The sequence below is a fragment of the Notothenia coriiceps genome, unplaced genomic scaffold (assembly GCF_000735185.1).
Source record: "Notothenia coriiceps isolate Sejong01 unplaced genomic scaffold, NC01 NC01_scaffold00035155, whole genome shotgun sequence".
Taxonomy (NCBI): Eukaryota; Metazoa; Chordata; class Actinopteri; order Perciformes; family Nototheniidae; genus Notothenia; species Notothenia coriiceps.
In genome coordinates this window covers 101,268-117,008 of record NW_011367856.1, presented here as the reverse complement: position 1 = coordinate 117,008, position 15,741 = coordinate 101,268, and the positions used below count along the sequence as shown (strand labels likewise).

At 39.8% G+C, this 15,741-nt stretch overlaps 3 protein-coding genes across 3 annotated transcripts in view; 1 reads left to right on the top strand and 2 right to left on the bottom strand.

Moving 5' to 3' along the window:
- Window positions 1-1,999: 1,999 nt before the first annotated feature.
- Window positions 2,000-6,322, bottom strand: LOC104962629 (phosphoglycerate mutase 1-like). Its single transcript, XM_010791080.1, has 4 exons — window positions 6,032-6,322; window positions 5,015-5,289; window positions 3,843-4,023; window positions 2,000-3,358 (listed from the first exon to the last, which is right to left on the bottom strand). The coding sequence occupies exons 1-4, from the start codon at window positions 6,168-6,170 to the stop codon at window positions 3,189-3,191; spliced, it is 765 nt and encodes a 254-aa protein (XP_010789382.1). The 5' UTR covers window positions 6,171-6,322; the 3' UTR covers window positions 2,000-3,188.
- A 4,530-nt stretch (window positions 6,323-10,852) lies between these two features.
- marveld1 (MARVEL domain containing 1) lies at window positions 10,853-12,437 on the bottom strand. Its single transcript, XM_010791078.1, has one exon. It carries the CDS (start codon window positions 12,183-12,185, stop codon window positions 11,688-11,690), a length of 498 nt encoding a protein of 165 aa, XP_010789380.1. The 5' UTR covers window positions 12,186-12,437; the 3' UTR covers window positions 10,853-11,687.
- A 998-nt stretch (window positions 12,438-13,435) lies between these two features.
- avpi1 (arginine vasopressin induced 1) overlaps window positions 13,436-15,741 on the top strand; it is a 5,779-nt gene continuing 3,473 nt past the window's right edge. Inside the window, exon 1 of the mRNA XM_010791077.1 lies at window positions 13,436-13,612. The gene's annotated coding sequence lies outside the window, so the exon portion shown is untranslated. The remainder of the gene's footprint in view (window positions 13,613-15,741) is intronic.

The window sequence follows — 15,741 nt, the reverse complement described above, 5'->3', positions numbered from 1 at the left end:
ATCCCGCTCGCTCGCTCTGCACGCGCCACACCCCTCTCTTAAAGGGGTAGTGATCTCACTCTGCATGACCCGAATGTCATAACAATATAACGAAACATCTCATGAATTTGTTGCAACTGTCTCTTGCCAGTGCTACCCTGACGCCTGTTTTAGAGATGAGGTGCAGGAGGAAGTAGCTTCAAGGGGATGTAGCTTAAGCCCTGCCTGCGGGAGGGGCTGTGGTTGAAGCCAGCAATGGGTAAAGCTTCGCATGCGATGAGGGCCCGTTCCGCGTGAAGCCGGAAGCGCCGCATTTGAGCGGCCCTGCTGCCAGTGATGCCCTCTCGAGAGACTGAAGGCGTGCGTCAATTGTTTTCGTGAAGTAGGTCATTTCCATTAAGCCGGAGGAACTTCCTTGGAGCCCGATTTCCTTGTCTTTCCTCCCGCATCCGGGTTTGCGGGGCGGCCGGCTGGAACCGCTAGCCGACTGGGGAACGCCGTCTGTAGCTTAATCCGCAAGACTGCGGAGCTGATGAATATGCTTGGAGCTGGGGCGAAGCCCTGCTGCTGCTTGTGTGTTGACGCCTGAAATGACAACTGACAGGGAGGGGAGAGCAGATTAAAAGGGGTTAGCAGGTGCGATGATTGGCTAGCCGGGGCGTAACGCCCCTGATTGCTTATTGAGATAACGTGTGACACCAGATGATATTGTCTTCCTGATTGAAATTGCGCTAAGCTACATTTCTACTCTCAGACTTTGTATTGAATAACATGTAATTTGTTTTGGCCACATTAAGAGATAATTTATTAACTGCAAACCAGTTACATAGTATTTCTAATTCTGCATTAACAATTTTAACAAGATCACCAAGATTATGATGGGAGCAGAGAATGGTGGTATCATCGGCAAACAAAATGAATTTAAACATGTTGGAGGTGTTGATAATGTCATTAATATAAATCAGGAGCAGTTTCGGACCTAAAATTGATCCTTGAGGAACTCCACGTTATAGGAAGATTGTTTGATTTCGCCTCGTCTATATCCACATATTGTAGCCTATTTATCAGATAACTCTTGACCCATTCTTTGGCTTGACCCCTTATGCCATAATGTTCCAATTTATGTAGCAGTATGGTTCACAGTATCAAAAGCCCTTTTAAGGTCAATGAATATACCAGCTGTAATCATCTTTTTCTCAATGTTGTTGGTAATTTCTTCAACCAGTTCAATTACTGCTGAAGAAGTAGAGTGATTTTTCAGAAATCCATATTGGCTGGGGCATAGTATATTACATTTGCTGAGGAATGACTCCAGACGTTTGTTAAAGAGTTTTTTGAGAATTGTGGTAGTAAAGAAATGGGTCTATAATTAATAAAACTAGATTTATCACCAGATTTGAAAACCGGAATCACCTTCGCGATTTTAATTTCATTGGGAAAAATACCTTGTTGGAACGATTTATTGCATATATTTACTAGGGGGGCTACAATGTTTGGTGCAACTCCTAAATAATCTTTGGACTGTTTACTGTGTTGAGTATTAACAATATCAAGCAGTTCATTTTCTGTAATTGGGTTCAGGAACATACTCTGTTGGTTGCAGTTTTTCAGAAAATCATCCACTTTAGATGAAGTTGGGCTGATTTTACTCGCCAGATTCGGGCCAATTTCAGTAAAGAACTCATTAAAGCTATTTGCAACATCCGTTGGGGTTTTTCCTTCAGTTTGGAATTTCTTGAATTCATTTCTGTTGTCAGTTCTTTTCTCCTTAATTATGCTATTAATTACCTTCAAAGTGGTTTTCATATCTCCTATGGCATTTTCTAATTTACTGGAAGGGATAGACACATATCTGCTAGGTAGTTTAATCTCTTGTAATACATCATCATTTATTAGTTATATTTTTGTATGAATAGAGATCCAGCTGGGTTAGAATTCTGGTTTAGCATGATACTCGAATCACTATGTGAAAATGAATATACATTTATATCCCACATGACAAGCAGAAGCAACAACTTTAGACTTGAAGCCTTTCTTTATTACTTTCGGAGCCTTCAGGATACATTTTACCAATACAGAAGAAATTACATTTAAAAAAAGGAAATAGTTCAATATTGTAAGACATAATGCAGGCCTACTGCTGTAGACATTTACTTTAGGGAAATAGCTGGATGCACATAAAGACAAAGCGGGCACCAAGGCAGAAACACAGAGTAACAAAAATAAAGGTTACATTTAGACAATTTATCTTCTTTTAATCATGTTTATATGGTGTTCCAAGTAATGGATTGGTCCCGTAAACAAGGCCATTCTGATGCAGTGTTTGGCACCATTAACATTTTTCCAAACCTAATGAAACTTAAAAAGAAAAAATTCTATGTACGACACACCAACAACATACAAGGACATGGCACAAATACCGTCTATAGACAAAAAGAGAAAAGGACTTTTTAGTTGTCCTAGCTGTCTTGCTCTCAAGAGTTTGCAAACATTCATCCCCATTTCAAAATGTAAAAGTAAGACAGAAGGTGAGTTGTCCATCCTTAGCAGTGGTCCTTTTTGTTTGAAAATCATCTCATTAAGACTATGAAACTAAAAAGTGAAAGACTAAAAATTAAATAATTATAGACTACAATATCACACTTTGTTTTTAAATTCAATAAATAGTATTGTCGTCCTGGACAGGTAATCATAAGGTCGGTATGATAACTTCCCTACCACAATCAGTGTGGTGGTATATTTTCTTGTGTAATTGGTTTAATTAGCATTTAACATCCCTGCGTAGGACACCAAATCAAAGAAATTCTAAAATATATTTTTTTGTTTTAAATGACAAGGTTTTCATTATTCAAAGGGTAATTCATTTATTCAAGTACTTATTCAAATACACAGATAAACAGCATGTATTAGCAGTTCTAGCAATTACAGTTAAATTCTGATTTCTTAAAGATTGTCATATTGATGGGCCGTTATAGCAATACATATTTCCAATCTCTTGAGAGCTGTGGCTCCCTGGCCCCAACATATCCCAATGGTTCACTATCTACTATCCCTACACTGTGCAAGTAGAGTAAGGGTGTGTTTGACAATAACCTACAGTGTACTCATCATGTATTACAATCCAAAATAAACGAGGATTTAGGAAAACACGTATGTGGTCAGTTGTTAGGGGCAGCCTTTTCTGTTCACAGAGAGGACTTTCTGTGTCTTTATTTCTTGGCCTTTCCTTGAGCAGCCACGGCCTCCATGGCTTTGCGTACGGTCTCCTCGTCTCCCAGGAACTGCATAGGCTTCACAGGCTTCAGGTTCTTGTCCAGCTCGTAGAGGATGGGGATGCCTGTTGGTAGGTTCAGCTCCATGATGGCTTCATCAGACATTCCTACAGGTGGCAGCATATACAAACAAGTTAGAGAATTTCCAGATTATGTTTTGTTTTTTTAAAGCAAAATGTGTTATATGGATATACTCTTGTTAACACTGTATTAGGTAAAATATTATTGAAGCTGTAATTCACAATGGTGTTGTACTGGACTACATTACATAGGAAGGTGTTTCTATTTCTTCTCCTTTTTTTAATACATGATATCATTATAATGCAGTAGAGGGAAACTACACCCCTAACAAAGACCTCAATGCTAAACATACAATCGAATTAACACCTCTATGACAGTGTCAGAGAATTATATTTGTGTTGAATAGTGGTAGATTGTTCTGGTGTACCTAGTAAAGTTTAGTGTATAGTTTTTTAATTAAATCTTACGAAAATTCCTGACAACTAGGACCTTTGTTTTTAATTTAAGTAAAAGACAAAAAAAGGTGATTTGGCAAACTACTTGAATTTCCTTATTCATAACGCCACACACCCTCAAGATGCTTTACAATCCCCCTCAGACTGTTTCCATGGGCAGCGATGAGGACCCTCTTTCCCCGTTTGATCTGAGGTGCAATCTCCTCGTTCCAGTAGGGCAGAGCTCGTGCGATGGTGTCCTTAAGGCTCTCACAGGAAGGAAGCTGGTCCTCACTCAGGTCCGCATAGCGCCGATCCTACAAGGAGGACATTTTCAATTTTTTAAATATATAAAAAGGCAAAAATGAACACTGCAAAAATCAGCACCTAGATCGCTTTGTCTTTTAGCTTTTTCTGAAGAGACCTTTATTGAAATAGGAAAGGAACTTTGAGTAAGGGTAAGAAGAAGTGTCATATAAAAGCAATGTGGTGACGTTTTCTTTGTCATTTGCAGGCATGAAAGAATCAGCTGTGATCTTATTACACTGTCAACAGGGTAAATGCTGCTTATCAATGTTTTGACAGCCAGCTACGAGTTACCACATCCTAACTTCAAAATACCTCGGTCTACGCAGACTTCTGATCAGTGTGTTTCTACCTTGACTGAACTTTGAACTTGATCCTAGCAGACCTTATTTCTGCCAGTCATTTATTAACTCCCCTTGGACATACTATTACGGCCCCTACACACGGCGGCGTGCGTTGAAGCTTGCCGGCGGGCGTGTCTGAAGTCTGATGAATCTCCCGCCCCGGACACACAAGCACGCGGTTTGATTGGCTAGAGCTTGTACTGGCATATGATTCGATTGGCTGACGCTTCCGTCGAAGCTTCAAAAGTAGGACATTGCTCTACTTTTGAAGCTCTATGCTTTGCTGACGTCAATGGGGTGACGTCGGCAAAACGTGACGTCACCCCATTCAAAGTGAATGGGCAGAAGCGTTGAAGCTTCAACACACGCCGCCGTGTGTAGGGGCCGCTAGGCAACAGCATTAGGGCATATGCTACTAAGCAGTAAGGTGATGTTTCTCCAGTTTGATGGATTTCCATCAGATTGCATTTGCACTGCTGTGTCTAAAACAGTTAGATATTCAAGCTGACTGTGCTGCACACAAACAGACCTTGAATCAATAAATGCTTCACTATGATTTCACACATCAGTAAGCTGTTCAGTACACAAAGCAATTTGTTCCTTATATGCAAACTAAAGCTAGTTATGGTATGTATGTACAGTAGATATATTATGTTACCTTGCTGATGATACTGTAGTAGTCATGGTCTGGTCCCATGGTAGGAGGTGGGGTATCGAATGAGCGCCTCCAGATCTTCACTTGAGCCTCTCCATGCTTGGCGGCTGTCTCTGCCTTGTTTAGCCCTGTCAGGCCCCCGTAGTGGCGCTCATTGAGCCGCCAGGTCCGGTGCACCGGCACCCACATCTGGTCAATGGCATCCAGGACCAACCACAGTGTTCTGGTGGCCCGCTTCAGAACGGAGGTGTAGCAAATGTCAAACTCAAAGCTAGCATCTGTAAGTTCCAGAGAGTGAAATACATTGGATTTTAATGCATTTTTACTGAAACTGTCAACAGAAAATTCCAACTGGATACTTTGATGGTTTCCTTCAGCTTTGTTTAGTTAGTAAATTCCTCTGCAATGCCTTCAGGGAACCACAAGTCTGCACTTTTTGCGTTAAACATCTCTTATAAATGACACCATGGTACCATGAACAGAAGCAACTGAGTCTGAAAAAAAATATATGTGGCCACATTTAGGGCTACAACCAAAACATATTCATTATCTTTGTTTAAAAAGTCCACAAAACTTAAGATATTTGGTTTATTGTCACATGTGAAAACAGCAAAATATCACATTTGAAAAGCACAATGTCTTTTTAAGTCTAAGTGAATATATTAGTGGGTAAATGTGTCTTTGCTGTAATTGATTGATGCTTTTTCTGACAGATGGTTAAAGAATATTACCCAAACATTCAAGTTGGCATTAAAGTCCACAAGTAGTGCATCATAAAAAAGTATCCTGATTTTTTAAATGAGAACAGATATGTTAACTGTATGTTCTTATAACATTAAATAGCAGTGTGCCAGACAAGCATAATGGAGGACGCATCACCTCTGCATGTTAACAGGGGCAGTCCAGGGTCTGGTCTGGTGCAGAGAGGCCATTATGCAACCAGATCCGTGCACTTGCCCCTACGGTATTTCAGAGAAAGCACACTGGATGATGGGATACATTGAATGAGTTCCTCCTCACCTTTCAAGGCCTGTCCTCCTCTCTTCGCCTCCTTTTCCCCGGTTTCACTCAGATCTGCATCGAACCAGCCGCAGAAGCGATTCTCCTGATTCCAGTTGCTCTCTCCGTGGCGGATCAACACTAATTTGTAGACAGCCATGATTGACAATAATATGCCGAAGGTGAAGAAATTAGACAAAATGTGTTTTAAAACAGGATGCAAAGGCTGTGAATGTGACAATTCTCCTCTTTAGAAAAATAACACAGGTCCACTCCTGTGCTGTCGAACCTCTGAGTACTTTTATTCCGCGGATTGGTTAGTCCCTCACTTCCTGGTTTTCACATCCAATAAGATTCCGCAAAAAAAACGGGTTGTTCATCTCTCGACCAATGACAACGGTGGGCGTCAGCTGCGGAGACTCTTCCCTGACCTTCATACTGTGTACAGATTGTACTCCATTGACTTTTCATTGTTTTTCTGTCTGCCTATATATATCTATCTATCTACATTAATATCTTAGTCTAAGATCCCATAACCAATTGTTGCTTTTCCTACTGTTCATCAAAACATTTACCAACAATTGTTTAAAAGTTCAAAAAGTACAAATGACCAGGAGCAGCACCTCTTCATGTCCCTAAATGTGATTACAGTAGCAGTCCCATAACATGTTGGCCCTTTTTGGAGGAGCTTTAAGTATTGCATAACATATTGGCAAAAGCCATCTCAGTTTTGATGACAAAGATGACTGCATACAGAACATATTTGCATATATTTATATTAAGGAAAGAACTCCTTCAACCTTCTCACAAAGGACTGTTGTTGTTGTTGTTGTTGTTGTTGTTGTTGTTGTTGTTGTTGTGGTTGCTTCGCCTTGCAACCATCTACGACTGACTGTATAATGTCAACATTTTATTCAGTTTTTCCCCACACACAGCTTCACAGATTTTTCATTGCCCAGAATGTGATAAGATCCATTCATCCCTCTGAATTATGATCTGCACAAGACAGTAGTCACTTGTATTTGTGAATATAAACTCAACAAATAAAATGTTATATAATTTTTTTAATAGTGGACATTACCAGCCCTTTACATGTTTTTGTAGCCACTATAATTGTTGACGTTCTACCCCAACTAATGTCCACTTGCTATATAGCTTTTTCCAGACCTCGGGGTTAGTCCAGTTCACTACTGTCAGTGATTTTCTTTTTAAAGGTGGCAAATAAGAAAATAGTTTTAAATGTGGTCCAATTCATGTTTTGTGAAACCCTATAACACCTCCTAGTGGGTAAATGCATCACTGTTGGTTAAAATCTAGAGCAGTCCGGAATGTTTGGCTGACACTGAAATGTTTTATTTATGTCTGGACAGTTGAGCTATAGACTCCACAACATTGTTATTTTTGACTTTATTTCGCTGTTGCATCCAAACTTTTATGCGTTCATTCTGACAATGCATTGTAAAGATACCAAATAATGCAAGTTCAGGAGCCTAATGACCAGAAAAAAAATTGCGGATATTGCTTTAATTGAAAGAGAAAATGTGAATTTAAATTGTCTTTTTATCGTCAGAACTACAGTGTGTGAAATCTGTGTGAAAAGTAGTGCTGGGAAACAGTTATGAGCCATGTAAGGTATTATCAGGAACTCCATGATCCGTGCTCTGAAGGAATGTTTGTTTTACTTTGTGTGTCGTCTACTAATGCTGCTCTAAAGATGCAAAGCTCTGTAAGAGTTTTTTGAGAGTGTATCACCTTGGATTTCACTTCTGATTCCTTCTATAACATTGTATTTTATTAAGGTAAAAAAATACAGGCGATTGACAGAGGTGTTGTTGATTATCTTCATGAATTAGTGCCAAAGAATCAGTTTGACCGCCCTCCTTTCTCCCTAACTTTCTTAGACTCTGTAAAAAATCTTCTCAACGTCTTGGCGGAGGATTCGCGAGTTGAGGAAGTGGTGGTAATTTCAACGCTCTATAAATAGCTATCATCATTTCCCACCACTGGCTGCCATTGGCTTCACGAACACTGTGCCCATTCAGACGTATTGTGTGGGCAAAAGCTGCTGAAACAGATGTGTAGTCACCATGTTAGGAAACTATAAACTGGAGAGTATCACAGGCAATCGACAGGGCTGAAACACTGTGCACATTCATGCCTGACACAGACAGGAAATGTCAATCTCAGATTCCTGCTTAGATCTTCATGAGATTACCTTTTTGATATTTTTTCTAGCCCATTTACTTGTTCTGTCAGTCTCCATCTGTTTTCACATGTTTCCCTCTCCTTTGCAGAGGAATGTGCATCTCAGCAGTATCTGATGAAGGTGTGGTTGACAGTGCACTGCTGTGTGCATGTGTCTGTGTTTTCATGTTTCATGTGCATACAAGTAGCCTCCCAAGCAAGACAGAAGAGGAGGGCCATGAGCAGGTAAAAAAGATGCAGACACAGAATTAGGGTGCGAAACAAAGACGGGGCACTTCATGTCCAAAGCAGCTGCTGAATACGTTTAAACCAAAACAGGTAAATGCACCTGGTTCAGTTAACACCAGGCCCTGGTCTTGCAAAAAAAAGGAGATGTAAATCAGGACTGGGCACAGTAACAACAAAATAATGCGGGTAATAATTTAAAAGTACAAGTATTTTTAAAATAATAACATTTCCTGTTGAATAATTCTAAACAAACCATTATGTTTTTTCAAGTCCAAAACACTGACATAAACATATTTTTATTGAAAGGGGTTTTGGTCACTGTAATGTTTCTCATGTTGTTACTGGCTGTGAGGAGATTTCTTCCTAAAGTTATTTCAATGTAAGAAATTCGGTGAAAAATCAACTTCCCTCACGCACAAAAATGCTTTCGGATGTTTAGTTGAAGCTACTATGAGGAAAGCGAGTCGATGCCTTTCCTTCTGTTTTCCAGACAGTGTTTCATTGCTGAGCTTTGGTGGATTGGCAAAATGAGGAAGTCTTGCCCAAAAAGACTATAACTGTTGTTATGTACACCGCTATGTTGGAAGGCGAATAGCATTTTAATTACAAGGGAAAAAAGACATTCCTAACAATTCTCTATGATTATCTCACCAGTGATTTAATTATCGCCATGATTCACAGTCATGTCATTGTTATCCATATGGACTTTAGAAGTGAGTTCAAGGTATTTCTGGCAGCAAACATAATATCAGATTTTTTGTGAGTTGACATCAGTCCATGGCAACAGCTACATGATGCTGTGCTTACAGAGAGGAGAGGAACCATTCGGAAGTGTCATAATGACTATTTGACGGGCAGTTGCTTTCAGAAGGGTGGGTAGGCGCAGACAGGAAATGTCTCATTGGTTGAGTAGACGAGTAGCCAAAAAAAATCACACAGTATGAACTCAAGAGAATTGCCTTGCTCTATACATCCTTGCCAAGTTGTCAGGGTTTCTTTTTACTCTGTAGCTGGGGGAAAAGTACAATAACCTCACTTCTGTGGTACACACACCCTTCTAATAATGTCAAGATATAGTAAAGGTTTCCAAATAGGTGTTATTCCCTGTGATTACATGGCCTTCTTGTTTGGAAATGATGTTTGAGGATTACATTCATAAAGGGCTCACACACAACAGTGACAAATCTGAACAGACTTGATCTATAAATTGTGGTCTGTGTAATAATAAGGAGCATGTTAATGTGGTAACCTCAAAAAGATTTCAGGGTAAATGTGGATAGTTAATTCCTGGCTTTAAATGTCAGCATATGCTATAGTTGTGAGTCATCAAACTCAAACGATTCACTATGGTTACTTTTAATACCAAATTAAACCCTGGGTTGGGTCTTTGTTTATGCAGCATGTAAAGCTGCTGTGTTGTCTCCACTTGGTTGTATACAGCAGTGTGTTTCCGCAGGAGCGACACGTGGACAGGACAATACTTCTCAGGAGGGGGATAGAGTGGGTGGGAGTGGGACTCCTTTCCTCCTTTAGAAATGCTAGATTTACATTTTGCAGCTGGTAAACATTAACCCTTTCACTCCTGTAACTCTGACCACAGATGTCACCTTGCATTCAACACGCACATTGCATTCTTTCTGTCGTCGTTGAATAGAAACGCAAACTGACAAAACGCTCAAATGAAATACTAATAAGTCCAATTATTTTTCAAGTTTCCCTGTTTGTCTCTGTCTATACTAGACCATACATAAATCAAGGCTACTTGTATGAGTCAGGTAAAAGAAGATATTCTCGGCCATCAAGCAGAATATATTTCTTATTTTTTAGTCTTTCATTCATGTGTTGTAAAACTTGTGCTTTTATATTCTAATCTCTGCATTTTGTTGCCATGCTTTGATTGTGGATCTGCAATTATAGTGTAAGAGGGTGGATTTCCCAAAAAAGGAAATGGTGCTTTTATGTGTGAGTTGCATTTAATAATCATCATATTTGCAGCATGTTGTTAAGAACTGTATGCTGACTGAAATAGATGACACATTTCATCTTCTATTTGGCTTAATTTTCATTGGCTGAACGTCAGCCCACCTCCGGAACCCCAGCAGACTGTTCCCGGTAAGAACAATCCTCTTCCCAGATGATCACACAATCCCCCCCCTCCCCCGGCACACAGATAGGTCTAAGGATCCATGTCTTTCATGTGGTCAAGAAGCATATCAATTATCTCTGCTGATTGGCCAAGGCTTTTATCTCCCAACAGGAAGTTCCTGAGGGCTTCCGTCACTAGTCCCTCTAAATCTGTGTTTCATTTGGTAAAAGCCACCAAAGCAAAACACGTAGTCCAGTTCTTCCTTTCAATTTGAAAAGCTTTTCTCTAATAAAGGATCATAACCAAAGGTACGTATCACTTGCTCTCAATTAACTGGTCTTTATTCTTTGACTTTACATAATGAACACTTAAAGTATACTTTCGTTCAGCATAGACATTGTAGCACCAATTACAACTGTATTGTGGGATTGTTGTAAAAAAGAAACCTTGTTGAGTATACAGAGTACTGAAAAAGGCACTGATAGGTCTGTTTGCAAAGTTGGAGTCATACAAAACAAAAAACAGAGCAAAAGGAAGTCCACAATTTTTTGTAGTCATTCCCACTAACTGTTCGGTGTAGTTTGCTGTCATACAAAACATAAAAAACATATAATATAAAAGGTAATACAAAATATCTCTTAGAAAAAGAAAACCCCTATGAGAGGTTTCAGATTGACAGTACCAACACAAATCTAAACACGGTATGTTAAGGCCATTGAATCGTAAACAATAATTATACTGCTACCCCTCTATAAGTAGCACTTGCAGAAATATATTTATTCTGCAGGAAAATTACATTAAATTAAGAGATAAATGCAAGGCCTTACCTACAGCTAGGAGACACATGAAATATGTTTTAGACCTCCTAACACATTTCAAATCAGACTCAATCCAGGGTAACTATAGGCCGCTGAGCTACTTGTGTATTTTTCCTGCCAGCAACTCTAAAATAAACTGATAGTGATTTTGAATTGATTCTGCTTCACCACCAGAGTGTAAAGTTTGGAATGGGGGACAAAGTAGTAAACAAAATCCTGCGATAAGTAGAGCTCTGTTGAGTTAAATTACAGTGAAGTTAACTATTCCTCATCTTGCTGTGGATGCCCCCTGAAAAAGGAACCGTACCCCTCCGTGTTGCCCTCACCCCCTTCAGTCTCATCAGATGACCGTCTGTTCTCCTCGACACTTCCTGCAGGCTCCATAAATAACCGACACTAGGTAAACCAGGCAGCACAGGCAGGCGAACACGGCGGCGGTCAGGTAGACCTTGTACAGACAGAGGTGTTTGTACAGCTCCAGGTTGCAGTAGGAGTTACGGTCCGTCTTGTAGATCATGACTCCGATAGCCGGCAGGTAGAGCACGGCGGCGGCCACGTCGTGTGCCAGGTTAGTGCACAGCCATCGCTCCCCTCCCAGCAGCGGGACCAGGTCCTGCTTGTCCAGCAGGGTGAGGAAGAAAAGGGCGAGCGTGAGGAGCCAGAAGAGGACTGCGACGAACAGGACGAAGTGGATGGATCCTTCGTATTTGTTTGCAGCGATGGTGACCCACAGCCCGGCTCCGAAAACAATCTGCAGGATCCGAATGATTCCCAAAAAACTTTTAAGGAACTTCAGGATGTTCTTCCTCACCTGCGGCTGGGAAGGTTGGGGTGGCATCCTCCGGTCACTCTCGGTCCCTTTTTCCCGAACAGGGCGGGTGCTTTCTGCCAGCTGTAAACAGCTGAGGAAAAGATGTGCAAACAGTACAAATAGCGGAAAGAAAGACGGTTTTTGGTCAGACAATAAAGCCAAAAGTAAATAAGTTTAGGTATTAAAAAGAACTATCTGTTCTTTCGACAGTCCCGGGGTTTGAAATGAAAAACCCTTTTGTATGTTTCGTCTTTTCCGTTTCCTCTGTAGAATGCAGCGTCTGTGTTGGGGGGCTGGTTGAGGGAGAGGGGGCGGCCTGTAATTCAAACCCTGCTCCTCCTCTGCTGGCTTGCTGGATCCTCCAGGTCATGTCCGCTCATCTGCTCCTGGGACATTTCCCCGAGGTGTAGTTTCCCCTGGGGCCTGGGCTGTGTGACCTTTTCTCCTCATAGCTTTCAGGGATGAGAGTACGAGATGTATGACCAGATGTAAAGTCTGCCGAGGCAGCAAGACAGAGATTTCTTTCAGAGCCAAATCACACATTTTGTAAGCAGGCATTATTTAAGTTGAACTTATTATTTTATTCGTTTTGCAATGTAACTTGTAATCATATTTCTTTATTTTAGAAGACCTTTACTTTATTTATGTATTACTTTTTTTGTTCATTTCACAAACATACCAAATAAAATAAAAACTGAAACATGCATAAAGGCCACACATATTTCAATTTGAGAAGCACCAATATAATAAATAATATTTCCCTAATACAAAAATGAAAAGCTATAATAGGCTAGTAGGCCTTATGTAATATAGTATGATTTAACAGCCTATAACATAGCCTATAAGCCTTGTTCATTATGGTATAATATAATATAAGCCTGATAGAAAATCTAGGCTAATTTAATATAATAGCCTATAATATAATATGGGCTACGTCAAATAAAATATGATTTTCCTATTTCACTGGATATTTAGGATAACATAATAAGAGAATGTGATATTGAGTGGCTTGTTCGTCATCATGTTTTGTCTGCGTGTTTCTGCGCAGGATGCTCACATGTTACGTCCCCTCCCTCACATAATTGACAGACTCTTCTCATGCTAGCCCAGCTCATTGACGTCAATGGATTTCAGCAAACACGATACATACACACCCTACGTGGCCACGAGGCGGAGCCTTCCTCCCTCTCCTCCTCTCCCAAACTCCTGATTGGTCGAAATAAATGTGTTTCCAGGAGGGATCAGATGATCTCTACACGCTGATAGGTCGTTTGACGACATTGATATGGGATTGACGTTCGGCTCAAGGACAGAATTTGTTTGCAGGTGAAGCTGCTGGACTAACAGGCTGTCCTGCTACATTTCAGCCATTGTAGAATCTCTTGTGAAGAGGAATGGCGACGCAGACATAGTTTCTGTAGGAACAAAGCCCACCAACAACAGTTAATCTCCGGGTAAGCAGAAGTCCTTTCCTTCACATGACTCTCATGGGATTCTTGTGAAGAAACAGCCTAATGCAACACACAGTCATTTCAGTCACTGCGCTTTGTTTTATAGTTTAGAAATACGACCACTAATATTGTAAAGAGGATAAGTTAAGTTATTTCTAGCGACTCTTTTCTGCAAGTGATCCGGTTTTAATGCAGAAACCATAGTGTTTGTTTGCAGTATTGACGGTAGACTTGGAGGGAAACAATGGAGATTGTCGTTAGGTTAATGTAAACCTACTTTCAAAACATAGTGTTGTGTTACAGTGCAAGTGTTTGACTGTCTAAAGTTGCATCCTATAATATATTGAGGGACAATCACAGGCTTGCCCTACTGTTATTATAGTCAAGTCTAATACTGGCTTGCATTGAAGCATTTCACTTCTTACTCACAAGTTGTTTAGGATTCAGTGTATTGTTTTTCTCTTCTATTTCTGTATAGACTTTTCCTGACAAATGTTACATATATGGGGCATTCTACCGAATTAGTACAAAGTGCGGTCCTACAACAAGAAAAACTATTTAACAAAACAATTAAGTATTCAGACATAGATATTTACTAAGAATATGTTATGGTCTATTTAAAGACAAGCCATTCAATTAGATAGTGATAAGCTTAATATATACAAAAACATCATGTATAGGGTACTTTCAACTACCCTATAAATAGCTGGGAAGTAGCTGTCCCCAACCCTGACATCTAAATTTCAATTTCTGTAAATAACACTTAAAACATTTTATTTTATTTTTTGTCAATGGTGTATTTTGAAGATCTTTATGATTACATGCAAACAGAAGTTGGAATATTTAGATTTATTGTGGGTTTAATTTTTTAATAAAAAAACTATACTAAAAAAATCATGTCCCCAGTTTTCATGTCACTACCGAAACACAAGGGGTTTTAGTCCAATGGCTGAGCCTGGTTTTTAGCCACACCCCTGCATTTTTGACTAGGCAGTGACATGGCATCCCTGTCCCTCATGGCTGAATGGCAAGTAGCTATATCCCATACTTTTGATATAAATCTGTTCCAAAATCTGAAAATCGGCGTGTAACCTTAAGAATTGTCACTACCGAACACATATTATCTTCAATTAAGTAAACTTTTTCGGGGTTTTATGCAAAGTATTAGGTTTTTATGTGTGTAAACCTCTTCAAAGACGTGAATGCTAGCCATGTACTTGCTAGCATTCTTTAGTTATGCTCAACTTTAGCTAGAATCGTCACTACGGAAACAGTCACTACGGAAACATATGGTTACGTTTCGGTGGTGACAAAATGGAATGGTAAGCAGGTAAATCCCATAGTTGAAATAAATGTGTTTTAAAGTCTGAAAATCAGTGTGTGACTTTAAAGGTATCATTATACTAATTGTAGGCATATATTATAGGTCTCAGATATATAAAAAACATGTCTATGAAGTGTTTTGCTCAAAATACCAAACAGATTACCCATTCTAGCCCCATCCCCCTCTCTTTCAGCCGTTACTAAAGTGTTGATTCTGGGTCAGTAGCTTCAAACATTCACACTTCAGCATAAGGCAGGCTATGAGTTCAGATCAAGCAATAAGGTTGAGGGAATATGAAACAACCTGGAGAAGAAAATAGTGTGGTCACTACCGAAACACTGGATGTTTTCTAAGAAATGAAGTATATTGATTTATCAACTAAAATGATATGACACTGATTGGTTTAATGTATGTTCAATTTCAACAATCATCAACTCTGGAATCAATGTGATCAGTATTATGCATTTTACAAAGAAAGTTTGCATTATGATTTTTATGAATTGTATAAATTGAACTTTGAAATTTGATTTAAAAATTCACTTTTCTTAAAGGTCCCATGTCATGGCCATTTCTACTGATCATAGTTCCAGTGTTGAGGTCTACTAGAATAGATTCACATTGTTCAATGTTCCAAACTCTCATTGGTTTCTCATACAGCATCTCTGTATAGTATGTGTATTCACTCTCTGTCCTACACGGCTTGTTGGAGCTCCTGACCCCCCCCCTCCCTGTGAGCCCAGTGGCCGTTTGCGAGACAGCGAGACACAGCGAAACCCAGCCCGAACACTCGCAGCCTGGCTGGGAGTTT